The 25,193-nt window shown below is 53.1% G+C and overlaps 1 protein-coding gene across 2 annotated transcripts in view; it reads left to right on the top strand.

Annotated features, from left to right (window-relative positions):
• The window catches only part of UBR2 (ubiquitin protein ligase E3 component n-recognin 2), a 394,151-nt gene that overhangs the window by 196,411 nt on the left and 172,547 nt on the right, over nucleotides 1-25,193 (top strand). For both annotated transcript variants that reach the window (XM_075339174.1, XM_075339175.1), the window contains exons 22-25: nucleotides 1,185-1,237; nucleotides 1,319-1,421; nucleotides 2,508-2,556; nucleotides 2,885-3,039. In XM_075339174.1, the coding sequence (XP_075195289.1) occupies nucleotides 1,185-1,237; nucleotides 1,319-1,421; nucleotides 2,508-2,556; nucleotides 2,885-3,039 (360 nt within the window). The remainder of the gene's footprint in view (nucleotides 1-1,184; nucleotides 1,238-1,318; nucleotides 1,422-2,507; nucleotides 2,557-2,884; nucleotides 3,040-25,193) is intronic.

Raw genomic sequence — 25,193 nt, 5'->3', positions numbered from 1 at the left:
GGGACCAGCACAGATTATGAGAATGGGGATCCTGTGGTTATTTATGAAACTAATGGAGATGAATACAGTACTCAGCTACATTCATCAGTCCCAGAGACTATGAACAGAGAGGCAGTGCATATGTGCTACCGCTGCTTCATTTTAACAGGAGACATACAACCCTTGTGATCAATGGGACCCCCAGAGATCAGACATTACCCTGTGGAGAGGTGATAAGTAGGGGTGAGTGAGGAATACCAGATCTTCAGGGAAAAATGCTGGAGTTTCCTATTGGCTTCCATTATACTCAGTATACGAGTCTATCCAAGCATCCGACTGCTCGTTTCGAGAACCAAGCCCCCGAGCATGGTAGTGCTCGCTCATCACTAGTTACGAGTACCGAGCACCCGAGCATGGTAGTGCCCGCTCATCACTAGTTACGAGCACCCGAGCATGGTAGTGCCCGCTCATCACTAGTTACGAGCACCCGAGCATGGTAGTGCCCGCTCATCACTAGTTACAAGTACCTAGCACCTGAGTATGATAGTGCCTGGTCATCACTAGTTATGAGTATTCGAGCATGGTAGTGCTCGCTCATCACTAGTTACAAGTAGCGAGCACCCATGCATGGTAGTGCCCGCTGATCACTAGTTACGAATACTGAGCACAATAGTGCCCGCTCATCACTAGTTACGAGTATTCGAGCATGGTAGTGCCCGCTCATCACTAGTTACGAGTATTCGAGCATGGTAGTGCTCGCTCATCACTAGTTACGAATATTCGAGCATGGTAGTGCTCACTCATCACTAGTTGCGAGTACCGAGCACCCAAGTATGGTAGTGCCCGCACATCACTAGTTACAAGTAACCTAGCACCCGACCATGGTAGTGCCCGCTCATCACTAGTTACGAGCTCCCGAGCATGGTAGTGCCCGCTCATCACTAGTTACGAGCTCCCGAGCATGGTAGTGCTCGCTCATCACTAGTGATAAGTTGTAATTTTTGAACAATCCCTTTAATCTTATGTAATGCATACATCGTATAATCAAATAATAGAAAATGTGTTTTTGGTCATTTTCCCCTGCGCCCCGTGCATTATGTGACCTCTGACATCTTACACATACCTCCTGCATACTGACTGACAGGGGTAGTTATAGTAATTGCGCTCAGTTGATTTGCATTATATCCTTTTTTTTTTATACACAGGAAAATAAGGAGACTGGAATGGAGCAAGTGATTGAGACCATTGCCTCGTTTAAGTAAGTCGTGACCCCATTTCTTCGTTTTGCCGCAGTCAGGAGCTGTTCAATATCTAAAATCATCTCTATTCTTCTTTTAAGGAAGCCGGGTTTAACGGGACGAGGCCTCTATGAACTGAGGCCGGAGAGCACAAAGGACTTCAACCTCTTCTATTATCACTACTCAAGAGCGGAACAGTCAAAGGTAAATACGTGTAGTCTCTTATGTTCAGTCCAGAAACCGAACTTGTGTTGAAGGGACTCTGCAAAGTTGGCGTCCCTGTCTATACCCCGAACAGCTGTAACAATAATTCACCGCTTCCCAGCAAGCCGCGATGGGTACTGCGATCTGACACTTTTCTATTATATACAGCAGTAACTTTTCAACCAATTGAGCTACAATAACTCTCGACCTGGGGCTGTGCCGGGAGCCCCCCCACGAGATCTGGGACTGTGCCGGGAGCCCCCCCACGAGACCTTGGGCTGTGCCGGGAGCCCCCCCCCACGAGACCTTGGACTGTGCCGGGAGCCCCCCCCACGAGACCTTGGGCTGTGCCGGGAACCCCCCCACGAGACCTTGGGCTGTGTCGGGAACCCCCCCACGAGACCTTGGGCTGTGGCGGGAGTCCCTTCCCCCACGAGACCTTGGGCTGTGCCGGGAGCCCCCCCCCACGAGACCTTGGGCTGTGCCGGGAGCCCCCCCCCCCACGAGACCTTGGGCTGTGCCGGGAGCCCCCCCACGAGACCTTGGGCTGTGCCGGGAGCCCCCCCACGAGACCTTGGGCTGTGCCGGGAGCCCCCCCACGAGACCTTGGGCTGTGCCGGGAACCCCCCACGAGACCACCCCTTTTAGAGATGCTCTGCCTCAGTCAACTATCCATCCAATGGCCCTTGTTAAATCGCTCATATCCTTGCTTTATCCCATTTTGCTTTTTTGCAATACATCACTACTTACTAATTAAAAGAGGCCCTGAAGATGCTGCAAGTAGGAGGCGGCTTTCAGGGCTCTGGTTTGGCTGCCATAGACTATCCACATGGCCATTGGACAGAGATCTATTGACTCAGCATCAGTCATTTTGAGATACTCAACAGGCGACTCATGTAAAAAGAGTATGGCCGCCGATCCCCAACTCTGCATATAGGAGAAACCATGGGCGCATTAATAGTGGACTTGTCTTCTTTTTACCTTTTGTTCCTTTTACGTTGTAACCAGACATTGAAAGCATCGTCGAATAACCTGTTTTGTTTTAAGGCATCTAATTCCTTAACGATTGTGTCTCATGTTTTGCAGGCTGAAGAGGCCCAGCGCAAATTGAAGCGTCTCAGTGAAGAAGAGACAGGTATGTAGCATTTAGGCCGGCTACACATCATTTTCTTTAATAAGCCCCATAAACATGGGCCCAATTGAAGTGAATGGAGCTGAGCTACAATAACGCACACAACACATGGTCAGTTATTGGCTCTGTTTCCTAAAGAAAGCTACCTTGTTTTCCTAATTCTGGAAATCCCTTTTACATCTAGTAAATGATACTTGCTGGTGTAAGAGAATTGTTGGTTCCATTGATCCCTAAAATTTAGTGGACATCTGTATATCACTATTTTGTATATAGTTTTAAGCAACTAGCATTGTGACAGGTAAATAATACGTGTTCTTTTATTTCGTCATAGCTCTGCCACCCCCAGTGCTGCCGCCTTTTTGCCCACTTTTTGCCAGCCTGTTCAACATTCTCCAGTCGGACGTCATGCTTTGCATCATGGGGACAATTCTTCAATGGGCTGTGGAACCCAATGGCTTTTCCTGGTCTGAGGCCATGCTGCAGAGGGTGGGTACACCGAAACTTAGATGTAAGAAACAATTTAGGTCCAAAGTGGTATCCTAACCTGACAATGTGCCATAAATGTCCAAGAATGGGAGAATACCCTTTTTAGAGCCGAGGATGCATGAATGAAAAGATGCAGTCAGCAGTGGATTTTGGGTCTTTGCCCCATGTTAGGAAATTAGAAAAGTGACCATTGTTTTGGGTACAAATCTGAATTGCTGTTGAGGCGTAAGAACCCCCTAACAGCTGCGTCACTGATTAAGCTTTCGAGCCCGGCCCTGCGTCGGGAGCACCCCACGAGCCCGGCCCTGCGTCGGGAGCACCCCACGAGCCCGGCCCTGCGTCGGGAGCACCCCACGAGCCCGGCCCTGCGTCGGGAGCACCCCACGAGCCCGGCCCTGCGTCGGGAGCACCCCACGAGCCCGGCCCTGCGTCGGGAGCACCCCACGAGCCCGGCCCTGCGTCGGGAGCACCCCACGAGCCCGGCCCTGCGTCGGGAGCACCCCACGAGCCCGGCCCTGCGTCGGGAGCACCCCACGAGCCCGGCCCTGCGTCGGGAGCACCCCACGAGCCCGGCCCTGCGTCGGGAGCACCCCACGAGCCCGGCCCTGCGTCGGGAGCACCCCACGAGCCCGGCCCTGCGTCGGGAGCACCCCACGAGCCCGGCCCTGCGTCGGGAGCACCCCACGAGCCCGGCCCTGCGTCGGGAGCACCCCACGAGCCCGGCCCTGCGTCGGGAGCACCCCACGAGCCCGGCCCTGCGTCGGGAGCACCCCACGAGCCCGGCCCTGCGTCGGGAGCACCCCACGAGCCCGGCCCTGCGTCGGGAGCACCCCACGAGCCCGGCCCTGCGTCGGGAGCACCCCACGAGCCCGGCCCTGCGTCGGGAGCACCCCACGAGCCCGGCCCTGCGTCGGGAGCACCCCACGAGCCCGGCCCTGCGCCGGGAGCACCCCACGAGCCCGGCCCTGCGCCGGGAGCACCCCACGAGCCCGGCCCTGCGCCGGGAGCACCCCACGAGCCCGGCCCTGCGCCGGGAGCACCCCACGAGCCCGGCCCTGCGCCGGGAGCACCCCACGAGCCCGGCCCTGCGCCGGGAGCACCCCACGAGCCCGGCCCTGCGCCGGGAGCACCCCACGAGCCCGGCCCTGCGCCGGGAGCACCCCACGAGCCCGGCCCTGCGTCGGGAGCACCCCACGAGCCCGGCCTTGCACCAGCTGTGATGAGTGCCTCTTTTATATTGTTGAGTAGACTCTGGTTTGGCTTATACCCTTAGGCACTTAACAACAGGGCTTGTCGTTCTCCCCATTTTTTGTTTTGTATATAATTTGTATTTATTTTTCCTAGGGAATATTGCTCTTTTAACCTCCTCCCAACAGAGGGTTTAATAGTACATCCTATATCAAGTTCCTATGTATGGATCGGGCTCTGAAACTGAACCATACCCTTCAGATAATGGCTGTTATAAAGCCTTTATCATCCTATAACTGCAGCAACTGGAGCTAGCTCCAATCCCTGTCTATTACCTGACAGTGACATTTATATGTTGTGATTGTGGGGTTTCAATGAGATATAACGTCAGCCAGAGGCCTGCTAAAGATCCTCAAGGCATCATAGAATGACATTATTTTTTTATTATTATTATTATTAATTATTATAGCACCATTTTTTTCCATGGCGCTTTACATGTGAAAGGAGTATACTTAATATACTTAATAGGGACAAGTACAATAATTAGAAACAATACAAGGCACAGACTGGTACATGAGTAGAGAGGACCCTGCCCACGAGGGCTCAGTCTATAAGGGATGGGTGAGGATACAGTAGGTGAGGGTAGAGATGGTTGTGCGGTGCTATATCAGACTGAGGGTTACGGCAGGTTGTAGGCTTGTCGGAAGAAGTGGGTCTTCAGGTTCCTTTTGAAGCTTGTCAAGATAGGCGAGAGTCTGATATGTTGTGGCAGAGCATTCCATAGTATGGGGGAGGCACGGGAGAAATCTTGGATACGATGGTGGGAAGAGGAGATGAGGGGAGCAGAGAAGGAGATCTTGTGAGGATCGAAGGTTACGTACAGGTAAGTATCGGGAGACTACGTTACAGATGTAGGGAGGAGACAGGTTCTGGATGGCTTTGTATGTCATGGTTAGGGTTTTAAGCTGGAGTCGTTAGCCAATGGGAAGCCAGTGAAGGGATTGGCAGAGAGGAGAGGTCGGGGTGTTGCGGGGGGGGAACAAGTGGATTAGTCGGGCAGAATAGTTTAGAATAGATTGTAGGGGTGTGAGACTGTTAAAAGGGAGGCCACAGAGCAGGAGGTTGCAATAATCCAGGCGGGAGACAATAAGGGGGGTGTACTAGTGTTTTCGCAGCTTCTTGGGAAAGAAATGTACGGATTCGGGAAATATTTTTCAGTTTGAGGCGGCAGGAGGTGAAGAGGGCTTGGATGTGTGGCTTGAAAGAGAAATGAGAGTCTAGAGTTACTCCCAGGCAGCGAGCACGTGGGACTGGGGAAAGTGAGCAGCCATTGACATCGATGGATATGTCAGGTGGTGGGGTTGCGCGAGGAGGAGGAAAGACAATGAATTCTGTTTTGTCCATGTTCAGTTTTAGGAATCGAGCAGAGAAAAAGGAGGAAATAGCAGACAGACGTGGGATTCTGGTTAGTAGGGAGGTGATGTCAGGTCCAGAGAGGTAGATCTACGTATCGTCAGCGTAGAGGTGATACTAAAAGCCATGGGACTCTCTGAGCTGTTCCAGGCCGAAGGTGTAGATGGAGAACAGCAGGGGTCCTAGAACTGAACCTTGGGGGACCCCGACAGATAGGGGGTGAGATGAGGAAGTGGTGTGAGAGTGGGAGACGCTTAAAGTTTGGTCGGTTGAGTATGAGGAGATCCAAGATAGGGCCAAGTCTGTGATGACTAGAGAATTTGTAGTAGAAGGGAATGGTCTACTTTGTCAAAGGCAGAGGACAGGTCCAGGATGAGGAGGACAGAGTAGTGTCGCTTAGCTTTGGCGGTTAGTTGGTCATTGGTGACTTTAGTTAGGGTAGTTTCAGTGAAATTATGCGGTCGGAAGCCAGATTGTAAACTGTCAAAGAGGGAGCAGGAAGAGAGCTGTGAGGACAGTTCAAGATGGACATGCTGTTCCAGTAGTTTTGAGGCATAAGGAAAAAGGGATATGGGGCGATAGTTTGACACAGAGGAAGGGTCAAGAGACTGTTTTTGAGGATGGGTGTGATGGAGGCATGTTTAAAACATGAAGGGAATACACCAGTTGTTAGCGATAGGTTGAAGAGGTGGGTTAGGGCTGGGATGAAGACAGTGGTAAGATTGGAGATGAGGTGGGATAGGAGTGGATCAAGCAGGCAGATTGTGAGATGTGATCTTGAGAGTAGAATAGAAAGTTGATCTGTCATGGTGGAGAAGCTGGGTTTTAAGGAAGACGGCTGAGTAGTTGTGAGGAGGGGCTGTGGGGATTGTGGACTAAAGCTTGCTCTGATGTTATCAATCTTCTGCTTGAAGAAGGAGGCAAAGTCTTCAGCTAAGATGAGAGGAGAGGGAGGTCGTGCTTGCTTGGGGATAGAGGATAGAGTTAAAAGTGTTGAATGGCTGTTTAGCGTTGTGACATAGAGAGGATACGAGGAATGAAAAGTAGGTTTGTTTTGCAGCTGTGGGTGCAGACTTGAAAGTGGTGAGGGCCTGTTTGTATGTGGTAAAGTGCTTGGCGGAATGAGACCTCTTCCATCTGCGCTCAGCAATTCTGGAAGCCCGTCTGAATTCTTTAGTCTGACTTGTGTGCCATGGTTATCTGTTGATTGTGCGGGTTTTGTTGTGTGTGAGGGGGGCAGCTGATTCGAGAGCTGCAGAGATGGTGGTGTTGTATAAAGTGGCAGCAGCATCTGCATCGTGTAGAGAAGCAATGTCTACAAGAAGGAGAAGGGACTGAGAAAGTGAGTGTATATCAAGGTGTTTGATATTTTTGCGAGGGTGTGAAAGTTTGTGGAGGGGGGTTTTGTATTGAAGAGAGGTAAGAGAATGTGAGTAGGTTGTGGTGAGACAGGGGGAAAGTCGCATTAGAGAGGTTAGATAGGGAACAGAGACGAGTGAAGATGAGCTCCAGCATATGGCCATCTTTGTGAGTAGCTGCAGAGGACCATTAAGTGAGGCCGAAGGACGAAGCAAGTGTTAGAAGTTTAGAAACAGATGAGTTGGAAGTTTCAATGGGGATGTTGAAATCACCGATGATGATGGTGGGGATGTCAGTGGAAAGGAAGAGTAATAACCAGGTGGTGAAATGGTCAAAAAAGGCGGTGGCTGGCCCTGGAGGGGCGGTAAATGATAGCTGAATGGAGGGGGAGTAGATACGGTCAGAGTGCACCTCAAAAGAGGGAAGCGTAACAGAGGGTGGCAGTGGAATAGGTGTAAAGGAGCATTGGTCGGATAGGAGCAAACCAACTCCTCCACCATGCTTGTTACTGGGGCGGGGGGTGTGATAGAGCTGGAGACCGCCATAAGAAAGTGCAGCAGGAGAGGCTGTGTCAGAGGGGGTGAGCCAGGTTTTTGTAATGCCGAAGAAGGAAAGTTTATTAGTGATGAAAAGATCATGGATGTAGGAAAGCTTATTGCAGACAGTTCCATAGACCTCCTGTTAGTGGGACTGGGGTTGCGGGGGCTGGGTGAATGGGTATAAGGTTAGAAGGGTTGCAGAAATTAGTGTTAGAGTATGGATGGCAGTTAGATGTGACAATGGGGATGTGGTGAGGAGGGCCAGGATTAGGAGAGAGATCCCCAGCAGTGAGGAGAAGCAGTGAGTATGTTAGTAGGTGGGAGCAGGAGAGGCCATGAGGTGGTCGTGTGTGTCTGCAGGCACTGGGTGTTATGTGGAGGAACAGATCTGAGGAGAAGGTGAGGTGGGTGGGGAGGATGGAGGGAGAGATGAATAGTTCAGACCAGTAAGTAGAAAGTGAAGTATTATAGGGGTGAAAGTGAAGAGAAACACAAACATTATTTAACATAACTATGTATCCAGTTACCTTCCGGTCCCTTCGAGCCCAATTCGGCCAAATTCATTATCTGCACACTTATAGGTCCACGCGCCGACAATGTCTAAGCCGGCAATGTGGCCCACATATATAGTGTAAGGAGTGCACTCAGGTGGATCACAGAAGGGAGGGGCTGGTGCTCTTTCCTAATTACTTAAATCAAAGCTGAGCCCAGCTGTAGGATAGCATAGGCACAGATAACGGGGTCATAAAGAAAGGGGAGAATGGGGGTTTATGGAGTGGTCAGTTACACACATACCAGATGCAGAGAAAACAGGATACATAGAAGGAAAGGCAGCTCATGGGAAAGATGGGTAGTTGTCACACATACCTGTGAAAAGAGCAGACACAATGATTAGATGATGAAGAGTAGAGATGATGAATGAATAGGTGCATAATATGGAATTCGGCCTAATTCATTATCTGCACACTTAGTGATCCACGCGCCTACAAATGCTGCAGTACTATCAGCAATCAAATGATCACAGGGTGGTAGGTCCATATGGGGATGGAAATATATAATTTGAATCACCCGAATATAAAAGAAAAAAACAAGAAAGCATAAGAACATGTTTCATATAGCTGCTACGTAAATGTCTGATCTAATATATAAAATGAATTAAACAATACATTAATACCCTTCAGGACCGGACGATTTTTCGCTTTCTGGGGGGTTTTTTGCCATTCTTTTCCAAGACACGTAACTTTTTTATTTTTCAGTCAATATGGTCATGTGAGGGCTTGTTTTTTTGCGGAACGAGCTGTACTTTTAAATGAAACCATGAGTTTTACCATATATTGTAATAGAAAACGGCAAAAAAATTCCAAATGCAGAAAAATTGCAAAAAAACACTATTGTTTTTAAAATTTTATTCACGGTGTTCACTATATGGTAAAACTGATGTCACTGTGATGCCATAGGTCGCTATGAGTTCATAGACACCAAACATGTATAGGTTTACTTTTATCTAAGAGGTTAAAAAAAAAAATCATAAGTTTGTCCGAAAAAAACGTACGTTTTACGCCATATTCCACGACCCGTAGCTTTCTCAATTTTCGCAATCTGTGGCTCAGTGACTGCTTATTTTTTGCGTCTCAGGATACCATTTTTAACGGTACTACATTTGCACAGATGCTACGATTTTGATTGACTGTTATTGCATTTAACGCAAAATTTGTGGAGATTAAAAAAAACGTAATTTTGGTGTTTGGAATTTTTTTGCGTTGTGCAGTTTACCGATCAGATTGATTTTATATTTTGATAGATCGGGCATTTCTGAATGCGGCGATTCCAAATGTGTGTATTTTGTTGCTATTTTTACATTTAGTGTAGAGACCTACAAGCATGAGGTCCCGTGACGAGGATTGTAGGCTTACGTTTTATGGCCATAAATACCAACTAAAACCTCATTAATTTTTTTTTGTACAGGATACAGCCAGGCAGACCCTTTCTGTTGGGCCTTGCATTTTAGAGTTTCTGGCCCTGCATGATACACAGGTGGGGTACGGCTTGGCAGCCCACCTGATCTAGTAGTATGGGCGTCACCTAATAGGCTGCGGGTTTGTGACTGCGTTATCTACATGTGTGAACAGCGCTCTATGCAAGCCACTAGTGTGCAATTTTACCATCCAGCAATCGCCCCCTCCATTCCATGGAGGGGTGTTTGTGATTTGCATCTCCTGCACCTGTGATGCTTCCACTTTTGTGGGGGTTTAGCTGTATCCTGGTAGAGTATTAGTTTTTGGCCTGGGCGATGTACACACTGCAGCCCATCTTTGCTGTAAGTAATACTGATTCTATACATACCTTTAGGTGTCGGCTCAGATATGTAGGTTTTAAAATCCAAGTAAGCAAAGTTTGTAAAATTAGCAGATTGTTGACAGCAGCTGAGGATTAGATAATAGCTGGGGGGGTATTCATAGTTATCCCCTCCCCATGTTATTTATGCTAATTCTATTATGGAATTGATTTTACTTTTCTTCGGCGCTCCATTGGGAGACCCAGACGATTGGGTGTATAGCACTGCCTCCGGAGGCCACACAAAGCAATTACACTAAAAAGTGTAAGGCCCCTCCCCTTCTGGCTATACACCCCCAGTGGGATCACTGGCTCACCAGTTTTCTGCTTTGTGCGAAGGAGGTCAGACATCCACGCATAGCTCCACTGTTTAGTCAGCAGTAGCTGCTGACTATATCGGATGGAAGAAAAGAGGGCCCATATGGGGCCCCCAGCATGCTCCCTTCTTACCCCACTTGTGGTTTGTAAGGTTGAGGTACCCATTGCGGGTACGGAGGCTGGAGCCCACATGCTGTTTTCCTTCCCCATCCCCCTGAGGGGCTCTGAGGAAGTGGGATCTTACCGGCCACCAAGCCCTGAGGCCGGGCTCCATCCACAGACCCATAGAACCTGCTGGATGTGGAGCGGGAGTGCCGTTCAGGGACAAGGCCCTGCAACTTTCAGGTACTCTGTGTCCCCGTATGGCAGGCCACGCACACCCCAGGCTTGCTGGGTGTGCTAGTGCGCCGGGGACTGTAGCGCTGTGCGCTGGGCTTATAGTCCCCGCAGATTACTGGGGGACTTTATGTGTGTGGATCGCCGCGCCGACCGCCCCTGGAGCGGCGGCGCAGCTGCGACTTGTAGTGCGCCGGGGACGCGCCGACCGCGCTTTTACGGCGGTGGCGCTTCTAACTTTAGTCCCCGGCTTTTGCGGCCTAGCTCCGCTTCGTTAACGCCCCCCACCCTGTCAATCAGGGTAGGGGAGAGACGTTGTTCAATCGGCAGCGCCGAGGGCTGGAGCACGATTTACATGCTCCAGCCCTCTCACTGAGCACAGTAGGACACAGGCTTCGCGCTTTTTCTCTGTGCACGCCCTAGGCCCGCCCCCAGGCTTGCAGCTCCCCAGGACGCCGGCAGCCATTATACACATGCAGTCTGGCTGGAGAACGGACGCAGGCTCTGGGGGACCCAGGCTAGGGGTTTCTGGCGACCACACACCCGCGCTAAGCGGGCGGTAAGCAGCACATACGTGCGGCCCCACTAGTGCCACAGTGTTATATTTTTCGCTGTACCATAGACACTGCTGTGTCTAGATATATTTATATACTGCACTGTAAGGTCGCTTCTTGGCTGTACACCCTATATTGCTTGAGGAGACAACAGCATGTCATCCGCCAAACGCAAGGGTGCCAAGGCACGGGCTGTATACACTGCTTGTACAGCATGTGGGGCTAATCTACCAGCAGGCTCCAACGACCCTCATTGTGTGCAATGTTCAGTCCCAGTGGCACTTCGTCAGCCAGAGCCTATTGTGGTGGTAGCCCAGGCAGAGGCGCCTGTGAACCCTGCCCCGGTGACGGGGACAGAATTTGCAGTCTTTGCTGATAAAATGTCTGTGACTATGACAAAAATCCTGGAGACCTTGCAGTCCAGGCCAGTTGCTCAGACCATAGACACTGCTGTGTCTATGTTCCCCGGTCCCCCTCAGTTGGAACTAATCCGTACTTCAAGGGGGTCCCAGGCATCACAGGCTGAGGGCTCTGACTCTGATGACAGTCCCAGTCCGCCTAAGCGAGCTCGCTGGGAGAGACCCTCCACGTCATCACGCGGATCAGGGTCTCAGCGAGAAGGGTCCCTATATGAGGGTTCAGAGGTGGGTGATCAGGAGTCTTGTCCTGACGCCGCACTCAATTTGGATACGCCAGATGGTGACGCCATGGTAAATGACCTTATAGAGGCCATCAATAGGCTGTTGGATATTTCTCCCCCAGCCCCTTCTGCAGAGGAGGCTGCTGCACAGCAGGAGAAATTCCATTTTCTGTATCCCAAGCGTAAATTGAGTACTTTTCTGGACCACTCTGACTTCAGAGAATCCATCCAGAAACACAATACTTATCCGGACAAGCGTTTTTCTAAACGCCTAAGGCTAAGTTCACACATCCTGTGTTTTGCATCAGTCACAATCCGTCGCCTTGGGGAATTACGGTAACCTGCAAAATATTTTGCAGGAATCCTGTATTTCCCCATAGACTTCTATTAGCGACGGATTGCGACTGATGACCCTGCGTTGCATCCGCTGCGTCGCGGTCCGTCGTTTTTGACTGACCGCCGAGCGGGGAGCAACGCAGAATGTAACGTTTTTCGGGCCGTCAAAATTAACGCGCCGCGCAGGAATCCGTCGCCATCCGTCAAGCTTGTAATGCATGTCTATGGTGCTGGATTCCGTCGTAATCCGTCTTACAACGGAATCCAGCGCAGGATTCCGTCATGCTCTACTGAGCATGCCCAGCATGCTTGGCACGCCCACTGGGCTGTCCCAAACACAGACGGATCATGACTGATCCGTCAAAAAACGGACGCACAGCGGATGTAACGGACGCAACTGATCCGTTTTTTCACAGGATTCCTGTGAAAGGAATCCTGTGAAAAACACATCAGTTGCATCAGTTGACATCTTGAAAATGACTGATCCGTTGCTGACGGACCTGACGGATTGAAAACACAGGATGTGTGAACTTAGCCTTAAGGATACACGTTATCCTTTTCCCCCTGACGTGGTCAAACGCTGGACCCAGTGTCCAAAAGTGGACCCTCCAATATCCAGGCTTGCAGCTAGATCCATAGTTGCAGTGGAGGATGGGGCTTCACTTAAAGATGCCAATGACAGACAGATGGACCTTTGGTTAAAATCTGTCTATGAAGCTATCGGCGCGTCGTTTGCTCCAGCATTCGCGGCCGTGTGGGCGCTCCAAGCTATTTCAGCTGGTCTGGCACAGGTGGACTCTCTCATACGTCCAGCAGTGCCGCAAGTGGCGTCCCTAACGACGCAAATGTCTGCGTTTGCGACCTACGCTATCAATGCGGTACTGGACTCTACGAGCCGTACCTCAATGGCATCCGCCAACTCTGTAGTTTTGCGCAGAGCCTTGTGGTTAAAGGAATGGAAAGCAGATTCTGCTTCTAAAAAATGTTTAACCAGCTTGCCATTATCTGGAGACAGACTGTTTGGTGAGCAATTGGCGGAAATCATTAAACAGTCCAAAGGTAAGGACTCCTCCTTACCCCAGCCCAGATCAAGCAAACCTCCACAGAGGAAGTGGCAGTCAAAGTTTCGGTCCTTTCGAGGCTCGGGCAAGCCCCAATTCTCCTCGTCCAAAGGGACTCAGAAAGAGCAAAGGAGCTCTGATTCCTGGCGGGCTCACTCACGCCCCAAGAAAGCAACCGGAGGTACCGCTTTCAAGGCGGCTGCCTCATGACTTTCGGCCGCCTCCCTCCGCATCCTCGGTCGGTGGCAGGCTCTCCCGCTTTTGCGACATTTGGCTGCCACAGGTCAAAGACCGGTGGGTAACAGACATTTTGTCTCACGGGTACAGGAAGAGTTCAGTACTCGGCCTCCGCCTCGGTTCTTCAGAACTTCCCCACATCCCGACCGAGCAGATGCCCTTCTGCAGGCGGTGAATTCTCTAAGAGCAGAAGGAGTGGTGGTCCCTGTTCCTCTTCAGGAACGAGGTCAAGGTTTTTACTCCAATCTCTTTGTGGTGCCAAAAAAGGACGGCTCATTCCGTCCTGTTCTGGACCTAAAACTGCTCAACAAGCATGTGAACGCCAGGCGGTTCCGGATGGAATCCCTCCGCTCAGTCATTGCCTCAATGTCTCAAGGAGATTTCCTAGCATCAATAGACATCAAAGATGCTTATCTCCACGTGCCGATTGCTACAGAGCACCAACGTTTTCTACGCTTCGTGATAGGAGACGACCATCTTCAGTTCGTAGCTCTGCCATTTGGTCTGGCGACAGCCCCACGGGTGTTCACCAAGGTCATGGCGGCAGTGGTAGCAGTCTTGCACTCTCAGGGACACTCTGTGATCCCTTACTTGGACGATCTACTTGTCAAGGCACCCTCTCAGGAGGCATGCCAACTCAGCCTGAATGTTGCACTGGAGACTCTCCAGACGTTCGGGTGGATCGTCAACTTCTCAAAGTCAAATCTGTCACCGACCCAATCACTAACGTATCTTGGCATGGAGTTTCATACTCTCTCAGCGATAGTGAAGCTTCCGCTGGACAAGCAGAGGTCACTACAGACTGGGGTGCAGGCTCTCCTTCAAAGTCAGTCGCACTCCTTAAGACGCCTCATGCACTTCCTCGGGAAGATGGTGGCGGCAATGGAAGCGGTTCCGTTTGCGCAGTTTCATCTGCGCCCACTTCAATGGGACATTCTCCGCCAATGGGACGGGAAGTCAACATCCCTGGACAGGAAAGTCTCCCTTTCCCAGACGGCCAAGGACTCTCTGCAGTGGTGGCTTCTTCCCACCTCATTATCACAGGGAAGATCCTTCCTACCACCGTCTTGGGCGGTGGTCACGACAGACGCGAGTCTGTCAGGGTGGGGAGCAGTTTTTCTCCACCACAGGGCTCAGGGCACGTGGACTCAGCAGGAGTCCACCCTTCAGATCAATGTTCTGGAAATCAGAGCAGTGTATCTTGCCCTACTAGCCTTCCAGCAGTGGCTGGAAGGAAGGCAGATCCGAATTCAGTCGGACAACTCCACAGCGGTGGCATACATCAACCACCAAGGGGGGACACGCAGTCGGCAAGCCTTCCAGGAAGTCCGGCGGATTCTGATGTGGGTGGAAGCCACGGCCTCCACCATATCCGCAGTTCACATCCCCGGCGTAGAAAACTGGGAAGCAGACTTCCTCAGTCGCCAGGGCATGGACGCAGGGGAATGGTCCCTTCACCCAGACGTGTTTCAGGAAATCTGTCGCCGATGGGGAAGGCCGGACGTCGACCTCATGGCGTCCCGGCACAACAACAAGGTCCCAACCTTCATGGCACGGTCTCGCGATCAAAGAGCGCTGGCGGCAGACGCCCTAGTGCAAGATTGGTCGCAGTTCCGGCTCCCTTATGTGTTTCCACCTCTGGCACTCTTGCCCAGAGTGCTACGCAAGATCAGATCCGATTGCAGCCGCGTCATACTCGTCGCCCCAGACTGGCCGAGGAGGGCGTGGTATCCGGATCTGTGGCAGCTCACGGTCGGCCAACCGTGGGCACTACCAGACCGACCAGACTTACTGTCCCAAGGGCCGTTTTTCCATCGGAATTCTGCGGCCCTGAACCTGACTGTGTGGCCATTGAGTCCTGGATCCTAGCGTCTTCAGGATTGTCCCAAGGGGTCGTTGCCACCATGAGACAGGCTAGGAAGCCCACGTCCGTTAAGATCTACCACAGAACGTGGAGGATATTCTTATCCTGGTGCTCTGCTCAGGGAGTGTCTCCCTGGCCATTTGCATTGCCTACCTTTCTTTCTTTCCTGCAATCTGGGTTAGAAAAAGGTTTGTCGCTCGGCTCCCTTAAAGGTCAGGTCTCGGCGCTATCCGTCTTTTTTCAGAGGCGTTTGGCACGCCTTCCTAAGGTGCGCACGTTCCTACAGGGGGTTTGCCATATCGTACCCCCGTACAAGCGGCCGTTAGATCCATGGGATCTGAACAGGGTACTAGTTGCCCTCCAGAAGCCGCCCTTCGAGCCTCTGAGGGAGGTTTCACTTTCTAGACTATCACAGAAAGTGGCTTTTCTGGTAGCGATCACATCTCTTCGGAGAGTGTCTGAGCTGGCAGCGCTATCATCCAAGGCTCCCTTCCTGGTCTTCCACCAGGACAAGGTAGTGCTGCGCCCCATTCAGGAGTTTCTCCCGAAGGTGGTATCCTCTTTTCATCTTAATCAGGATATCTCTTTGCCTTCGTTTTGTCCTCATGCAGTTCATCGGTATGAGAAGGATTTACATTTGTTGGATCTGGTGAGAGCACTCAGAATCTACATTTCCCGCACGGCGCCCTTGCGCCGTTCGGATGCACTCTTTGTCCTTGTCGCTGGTAAGCGCAAAGGGTCGCAGGCTTCTAAGGCCACCCTGGCTCGATGGATCAAAGAACCAATTCTTGAAGCCTACCGTTCTGCTGGGCTTCCGGTTCCATCAGGGCTGAAGGCCCATTCTACCAGAGCCGTGGGTGCGTCCTGGGCATTGCGACACCAGGCTACGGCTCAACAGGTGTGCCAGGCAGCTACCTGGTCGAGTCTGCACACTTTCACCAAACATTATCAGGTGCATACCTATGCTTCGGCGGACGCCAGCCTAGGTAGAAGAGTCCTGCAGGCGGCAGTTGCCTCCATATAGGGGAGGGCTGTCTTGCAGCTCTAACATGAGGTATTCTTTACCCACCCAGGGACAGCTTTTGGACGTCCCAATCGTCTGGGTCTCCCAATGGAGCGCCGAAGAAGAAGGGAATTTTGTTACTTACCGTAAATTCCTTTTCTTCTAGCTCCTATTGGGAGACCCAGCACCCGCCCTGTTGTCCTTCGGGATTTTTGGTTGTTTTTCGGGTACACATGTTGTTCATGTTGAATGGTTTTCAGTTCTCCGAGGTTACTTCGGAGTGAATTTGTTTAAACCAGTTATTGGCTTTCCTCCTTCTTGCTTTTGCACTAAAACTGGTGAGCCAGTGATCCCACTGGGGGTGTATAGCCAGAAGGGGAGGGGCCTTACACTTTTTAGTGTAATTGCTTTGTGTGGCCTCCGGAGGCAGTGCTATACACCCAATCGTCTGGGTCTCCCAATAGGAGCTAGAAGAAAAGGAATTTACGGTAAGTAACAAAATTCCCTTCTTTGACTAGAAGGACCTGTGTTGATGTCATACCCATGTTATCAGAAGGGTCGGGTCCTCAGCAACATAGCTGATAACAGGAAGCAACATTTCTCTATCGTTTCATTGGGGGACACAGGACCATGGGTTATGCTGCTGTCACTAGGAGGCTGACACTAAGTAAACATAAAAAAGTTAGCTCCTCCCTAGCAGTATACACCCCGAGCCGGAGGCGGGCTCAGATCAGTTTTAGCTTAGTGTCGTAGGAGGCTGATGTGGGCCGTCTCGGCCCCCCTCAGCCATGTATGTGTTTGCGCTTTTTTTCTTTTATTTCGGCGCCGCTCATCACTCTCATACCTGTCGTCTTTTTCTCTGCAGGTATTCGCTTCACTCATCCTCCGCAGCCCTGTGGGTACCACTCCTCAGGGTCGCAGGGGGCTTGAGACTTCGGGCCCTCTCCCCCGCCCGTCCCCGTGGTACCACTCCCGGGGGTGCGCGTGTGGGCAGGTTGTTTTGTGGGCACCCCTGATTCGCCCTGCGGTATCACCCCAAAGGGCTTACAGGGGAATACAGCAGGGATGGAACCTCCGCAGCGTGTGTAATAGATGGGGCCCTGTCACGCTGCCTTCTCCTGATAGGGGGCTGATCTACCCCCATCATGATGTCCACTACCCTGCCTCAGCACGCTCTCCCCCGGAGCCTTCCTGGACGAGCAGCGCTGTACACAGGCAGGGGCAGGGAGCCCTGCCTGCACCGCATCCATCGCTGGGCCGGCGCCGCCGATTGCAGGTAGGACCGACCTTTCCTGCACTTTCCCCCGGCCCTCTCCATAAATTTAGTCCCCGGTCTCGGCCTAGTCGCTCCTGCGTCCTAGCCACGCCCCCGCTGCAGCGCTATTGGCCGCCGGTCGTCTCCCTCTGTATCCTCCCACTGATCTGCCTCCTGGCTGATGGTGGGGGCTGTGAATCCTCCGGGTTTTCGCGCCGGAATCCTGCTCCTCCCCCAGCCTCCTCCAGCGTCCCCTCGCCATTTTAGCCTGCCTCTGGTCCCCTGAGGCTGCAGCGCGCCGGCGTTCTGACTCTTCTGGCCAGCTCACTCCTGGACTCCTCTTCTGGACTGGTGGGCAGCACGCAGGACCTGGGTAAGCTCTGCTCCTAAGGAGTAGCCCTCACTAGGCAGCATTCTCTGAGTTTAGGGACGAGTTAACCCTCTCCTGTCTCCTTCCTAGCAGCCACCAGGGAGAGTACCTGTTTTCACCATGCCTAAGGCTAAGCCCACCCAATCCAAGCAGGCCCCCTTTGCACTATTTTTTGCATGCTCCTCCTGCAAGTCCAAGTTTTCCCAGGGTCAGGACGCCCCACTATGCTCCGTCTGTTCTACAGACGCACAGCCTCCGCAGGACTCCGCGGCCGACGCTTCTGATACCGCAGACGCCACAGCGCCATATGCTGCAGGGCCCTGCGTCCCGCCCCCCCCCCGACTGGCTAGCGTCCCTGTCCCAGTCCGTAGATTCCCTCTCTGAGGCTTCTCGGACCATTGCGCAAGCTCTGCGCCTGCTGCCGTCGCTCGCCCAGATTCCCGCAGACCCGGCGCAATCGCCTCCGGAGCAGGTGAGCCCCGTTGCAGGGTCCTCCTCTGCTGCTCAAAAACGGACCCGCCAGGTCTCGTCCTCAGACTCTTCCCAGGTTTCACCTTCATCCCCAGGTCCAGACCGTCAGTCCTCCAGGGAGGCTTCTGACTGCTCCGATGATGATTCCGATGCAGCACCCCTGCAGGACTCAGAGCAGGCGGCTGATATTCGGCGCATGGTGAATAGCCTGATAGAAGCAGTAAACCAGACCTTGAAGGTACAGGTGGACCCCGTCTCCTCCCAGAGCACCCAGGTCTCGTTTAAGCGGGTGAAGCGGGCCCAGAACACATTCAGCGGACATCCAGAATTCGCTGAGTTACTGCGCAGCCACAGGCAACAGCCGGACAGGGTATTTACCAGCGGTAAGTCCATCGATTTGCATTATCCCTTTCCTGAGGGTCTTCGAAAGGATTGGGCAGGCTCCCCTGTGGTCGACCCCCCAATCTCCCGCCTGTCTTCTCACACAGTCCTTCCACTCACTAACGGTACGTCTCTCAAGGACCCTACGGACCGTACTATTGACAGGTTGGCCCGCTCCGCCTTCGAGGCAGCGGGCACATCCCTCTCTCCGGCCTTTGCCTCGGTTTGGGTTGCGAAGGCCCTGATGTCCTGGGCGGACACGCTACGTTGCGGTCTCCGCGCCATTCCTGCCAATCCGGACCTGGTTCCCATCGCCTCGCAGATTTCCCTCGCGGGTGAGTACTTGCTCAATGCAGCCCTGGCGTCTGCAAGTTGCGCGACCCAGGCCGCCAGCAACAATGTGGCCATCCGTCGAGCCCTCTGGCTCCGGTCCTGGAACGCGGATGCGGCCTCTAAGAAGTCACTAACTTCCCTGCCCTTCCTAGGGGAGCGTCTCTTCGGAGATAGGCTGGACCAGCTGATCTCCGATGCCACGGGAGGAAAGAGTACATCTCTCCCCCAATTGCGCCCTAAGCGCTTCCAGAATCGGCGCCCCACCACTCGTTTCCGGCCCTTTCGCAGCTTCAACTCCAATCCCCAGCCGCGGAAAAGCCGCTCTCCTCCGAGAGACAGGAAGACCCCGTCATTCAAGACCAATCCCGCCTGGCGTTCACGCCCCCGCCAGCCCACGAGATCCTCTTCTGGTTACCGCCGACGTTCCTCCAAGTGACTCGCGGTCGGCGCGCAACAGCGCCAGACTTGTGGGAGGGCGTCTGTCTCTTTTTCAGCATGTGTGGATCCCCCTGACCGCCGATGCCTGGGTCAGAGAGATCATCACATCAGGCTACAAAATAGAATTCGAAGCAAAGCCACCGAGACGTTTTTTCCTATCTCGCCCTCCCGAGTCTCCCGCGCGGGCTCTCGCGTTCTTTCACTCCATAGACTCCCTCCTCCGAGCCGGAGTCGTGGTAACAGTCCCTCCCGCAGAGCGTTTCAAGGGGTTCTATTCCAACCTTTTCGTGGTCCCCAAAAAGGACGGCTCTGTCCGTCCCGTCCTCGACCTAAAGCTTCTAAACAGGTTGGTGAGGCCTCGGCCGTTTCGAATGGAGTCACTCCGGTCCGTCATCGCGTCCATGGAGGTAGGCGAATTCCTGGCATCGCTGGATATTCAAGACGCCTATCTTCACGTCCCGATAACCACCTCTCACCAACAGTTCCTCCGCTTTGCGATAGAGGAAGATCACTTCCAGTTCACGGCTCTCCCCTTCGGCCTCGCATCCGCACCCAGGGTCTTTACGAAGATCATGGCTGCTGCCATGTCCGTCCTGCATTCCAGGGGTGTCATGGTCATCCCGTACTTGGACGATATGTTGATAAAGGGCTCTTCCTTTGAGGACTGTCGTCTTGGGGTTCAGGTCACGATCGACACCCTTTCACGGTTAGGGTGGCTGATAAATCGGAAGAAGTCCTCTCTGACCCCGGCCCGTCGGATCACCTTTTTAGGCATGGTATTCGATACCATCCAAGGGCGAGTTTTCCTCACACAGGAGAAGATGTCCTCCCTACAACGAGGCCTCCGCGCTCTCCGGCGTCAGCGCCAAGTTTCCATCAGGTTCGGCATGCGGGTCCTCGGTTGTATGGTGGCGGCGATGGAAGCGGTACCCTTTGCACAGTTCCATCTCCGGCCCCTCCAGCTGGCCTTGCTGAAGAAGTGGGACAGATCTCCCTTTTCTCTGGACCGCAGGTTTCATCTTTCGCCGGAGACCCGCCATTCCCTCCGTTGGTGGCTCAATCAACGCAACCTCGCATCAGGAAGGTCTTTCCTCCCGCTCCACTGGAAGATAGTAACCACCGACGCCAGTCTCCAGGGCTGGGGAGCAGTGTTTCGACATCACACAGCGCAGGGCCGATGGTCACCGAGGGAGAGTTGTCTCCAGATCAACATTTTGGAGATAAGAGCCATCCGACTAGCCTTGCAGCAGTTTCGGCACCTAGTACAGGGTTGCCCGGTCAGGATCCAGTCGGACAATGCGACGGCGGTGGCGTACATCAACCACCAAGGCGGCACAAGAAGTGTCGGGGCAATGCGAGAAGTCAAGAAGATTTTGCACTGGGCCGAATGTCATCACTCCCTGATCTCAGCGGTACACATCCCAGGCGTGGATAATTGGGCGGCGGACTTCCTCAGCAGGGAAGGCTTCGCCTCCGGAGAATGGTCCCTCAACCGGGAAGTCTTCAACCAGATCTGCGACAGATGGGGAGTTCCGGACGTGGACCTAATGGCCTCCCGGTTCAACCGTCAGGTTCCGCAGTTTGTAGCGCGGTGCCGCGACCGCTTGGCTTTAGGAGTCGACGCCCTCACCCTGTCATGGAGCCAGTTCAGTCTCCCGTACATCTTCCCTCCGCTCCCTCTAATTCCGAGGGTCCTCAAGAAGATCAAGGCGGAAGGAATTCCGGTCATCCTAGTGGCTCCGGACTGGCCCAGGCGAGCATGGTTCGCGGAACTCACTCAGCTCCTCGCAGACGCTCCGTGGCGCCTTCCAGACCGTCCAGATCTCCTGCAGCAGGGACCTCTTTTCCATCAGAACTCACAGGTCCTAAATTTGACGGCCTGGCCATTGAATCCTGGGTTCTAGCTAAGGCTACTTTCACACTTGCGTTGAACGGTATCCGTTGCATTGCGTTGTGTAACGGATGCAACGGATGTGTTGCATATAGTGACACAACGGATGCAACGGATGCTGCAAAACAACGCAATTCGTTTTGATTTTTTTTTTTTTTTTTTCCCGGTTTTACCAGCGGCAGACTATAGTGAACGATCAGCTGATCGTTCCCTGCAGCCGGCCGCTGGGTGATCAGCTGATTGCTCCCAGTAGCCGGCCGCCGGGTGATCAGCTGATCGCTCCCGCCCGCCGGGTGATCAGCTGATCGCTCCCGGCTGCCGGGTGATCAGCTGATCGCTCCCGGCTGCCGGGTGATCAGCTGATCGCTCCCTGCAGCCGGCTGCCGGGTGATCAGCTGATCGCTCCCGGCCGCCGGGTGATCAGCTGATCGCTCCCTGCAGCCGGCCGCCGGGTGATCAGCTGATCGCTGTCACTTGCCGGCGCCCGGGCATGCCGGCGGGCGGGCGCTCAGCTGAGCGCTGTGACTTGCCGGCGGCCGGGCATGCTGGTGGCCGGTCATTCAGCTGAGCGCTGTCGCTTGCCGACGGCCGGGCGCTCAGCTGAACGTTCGGCCACCGCAAGCCAAAATAAAGTTTGATTTAAAAAAAAAAAAAAAAAAAAAAAAAAAAGAGCATGCGCAGTGAAATCCAGAGGATTCCGCTGCTCAAAATAACGTTACATGCTGCGTTCCTCCCGCTGGGCGGAAGCAACGGAGCGTCGCCCAGCGGAAGCAACGCAGCTCCTTTTGGTACAATCCGTCAACCATACAAGTCTATGGGAAACAGCGGAATCCGTTAACGGATTCCGCTGTTTCCCAAAAGGGCGGATTGTAACGGAAGGAAAATAACGCAAGTGTGAAAGTACCCTAAGGCTGGTTTTTCCTCAAGAGTGATTCAGACAATGATTAGGGCCAGGAAGCCATCTTCATCAAAAATTTACTACCGCACGTGGAAGGTTTTCTTCAGATGGTGTGAAGAACATAATATTTCTTCGGCGCTCCATTGGGAGACCCAGACGATTGGGTGTATAGCACTGCCTCCGGAGGCCACACAAAGCAATTACACTAAAAAGTGTAAGGCCCCTCCCCTTCTGGCTATACACCCCCAGTGGGATCACTGGCTCACCAGTTTTTCTGCTTTGTGCGAAGGAGGTCAGACATCCATGCATAAGCTCCACTGTTCAGTCAGCAGTAGCTGCTGACTATATCGGATGGAAGAAAAGAGGGCCCATACTAGGGCCCCCAGCATGCTCCCTTCTCACCCCACTTGCGGTTTGTAAGGTTGAGGTACCTATTGCTGGTACGGAGGCTGGAGCCCACATGCTGTTTTCCTTCCCCATCCCCCTGAGGGGCTCTGAGGAAGTGGGATCTTTCCGGCCACCAAGCCCTGAGGCCGGGCTCCATCCACAGACCCATAGAACCTGCTGGATGTGGAGCGGGAGTGCCGTTCAGGGACAAGGCCCTGCAACTTTCAGGTACTCTGTGTCCCCGTATGGCAGGCCACGCACACTCCAGGCTTGCTGGGTGTGCTAGTGCGCCGGGGACTGTAGCGCTGTGCGCTGGGCTTATAGTCCCTGCAGATTACTGGGGGACTTTACGTGTGGGGACCGCCGCGCCGACCGCCCCTGGAGCGGCGGCGCAGCTGCGACTTGTAGTGCGCCGGGGACGCGCCGACCGCGCTTTTACGGCGGCGGCGCTTCTAACTTTAGTCCCCGGCTTTTGCGGCCTAGCGCCGCTTCGTTCCCGCCCCCACCCTGTCACTCAGGGACAGGGAGAGACGCTGTTCTATAGCAGCGCCGAGGGCTGGAGACTTATTTGCATTCTCCAGCCCCCTTTACTAGACACAGTGGGCGCCGGGTTCCCGCTCTTGTCTCGGGCACGCCCTCGGCCCGCCCCCCTCCTCTGGACGCCGGCAGCCATTCCGGCACGCAGAGCGGGAAAACGGAGACACTGAGCTACCAGTACAGGATTCCGGCGCCACACACCCGCTTTTGTGCGGGCGGTAAGCGGCAACTAAAGTGCTGACCCACTAATGCCGAAGTGTCCTGTTGTACTTTTGTACGGTCGCTATTCAGGATGCAGACCTAGAAACAGCAGCAAAAGATCAGGGGTGCTAAAGCACAGACTCTATATGCTGCTTGTCTTACATGTGCTGCAGTGTCATGTGTCATATGCTTGTATGTTTTACATTGCACTGTAAGGGCTATTCTTGGCTGTCTACCCGCCTAGATGGCTAGACAGCGGCAGCAAACAGCAATGGTGCTAAGGCACAAGCTTTCAATGCTGCTTGGATTGCATGTACTGCAGAGTTTATTTTCATGCTTGTACATTCACTGCATGTCGCTATTCTTGGCTAATGCTCCTTGATGACTAGACAACAGCAGCAGAAAAGCAAGGGTGCTAAGGCACAAGCTTTCAATGCTGCTTGGATTGCATGTGCTGCAGTGGTTATTTTCATGCTTGTATGCTATACATTCACTGTATGTCGCTTTTCCTGGCTAATGCTCCTGAATAACTAGACAACGGCAGCAGAAAAGCAAAGGTGCCAAGGCACAGGCTTTCTATGCTCCTTGTACTGCATGTGCTGAAGTGTTTATTGTACTTCATGCTTGTATGCTATACATTGCACTGTACGGTCGCTATTCTTGGCTAATGCTCCTAGATGGCTAGACAGCAACAGCAAAAAAAAAAAAAAAAAAAAAAGCATGGGTGCCAAGGCACAGGCTTTCTATGCTGCTTGTACTGCATGCGACTGTTCCAGGACCCCCAGTGTGTGCAATTACTCAACGGGGTCTCTGCTACAGGAGGCCAAAAGAACCACCTGTGATCCCTGTCCAGGGACAGGGACGGAGTTGCAGTTTCCGCTGATATATTGTCTGTGGCTATGACTAACATCTTACAGACTTTGCAGTCCAGACAGACCTTGGGCAATGTTGATTCAATGCCCCTGGCCACCCTGATTTCGAAACAAATCATGGCTCCAGGAGGGTCCCATGCATCCCAGGGTGCAGGCTCTGACACGGACGACAGTCCCAGACGGCCTAAGCGAGCTCCCTAAGAACGGCCCTCGACTTCATCACAGTACTCTCTGTATGACGAGGCAGACGTAGCTGTTCAGGACTCTGATCCTGAGACCGCTCTCAATCCGGATACACCGGATGGTGACGCTATAGTGAATAATCTTATAGCGTCCATCAATGGAAGGTTGGGTATTTCTCCCTCAACTCCTCCAGTGGAGGGGTCAGCTTCACAGCAGAAGAAATCCCTATTTCGGTATCTCAAGCGTATATTGAGTACTTTTCTGGTCACTCTGACTCCAGAGAAGCAGTCCAGGAACGTCACGCTTATCCCGATAAGCGTTTCTCCAACCGTATTGAAGATACGCGTTGTCTCTTCCCCCCTGACGTGCTCAAGCGCTCCAAGGGTGGATCCCCCAATCTCCAGGCTTGCGGCTAGATCTATAGTTGCAGTGGAAGATGGGACTTCACTTAAAGATGCCATTGACAGACAGATAGCCCTATCGGCGGGTCGGTTGCCCCGGCATTCGCAGCCATAGAGGCACTCCAAGCTATTTCAGCTAGTATTGCGCAGAGGGACGCGGTCACATGTACATCTTGGCCGCAGTAGCGTCCTTCACCTCGCAATGTCGGCATTACGACTCAAGCTGTTTATGCTGTCCTGGACTCTACGAGCCGTACGTCAGTGGCGTCCGCCAACTCCGTGTTGTTACGCTCCTAGTGTTAAGGGATTGGAGTAGATGCTGCTTCCACAAAAGTGCTTAACCAGATTGCCTTT

The sequence above is a fragment of the Anomaloglossus baeobatrachus genome, chromosome 3 (assembly GCF_048569485.1).
Source record: "Anomaloglossus baeobatrachus isolate aAnoBae1 chromosome 3, aAnoBae1.hap1, whole genome shotgun sequence".
Classification (NCBI taxonomy): domain Eukaryota; kingdom Metazoa; phylum Chordata; class Amphibia; order Anura; family Aromobatidae; genus Anomaloglossus; species Anomaloglossus baeobatrachus.
The sequence above is the reverse complement of the archived record's forward strand: the minus strand, read 5'-3'. Positions and strand labels throughout refer to the sequence as shown.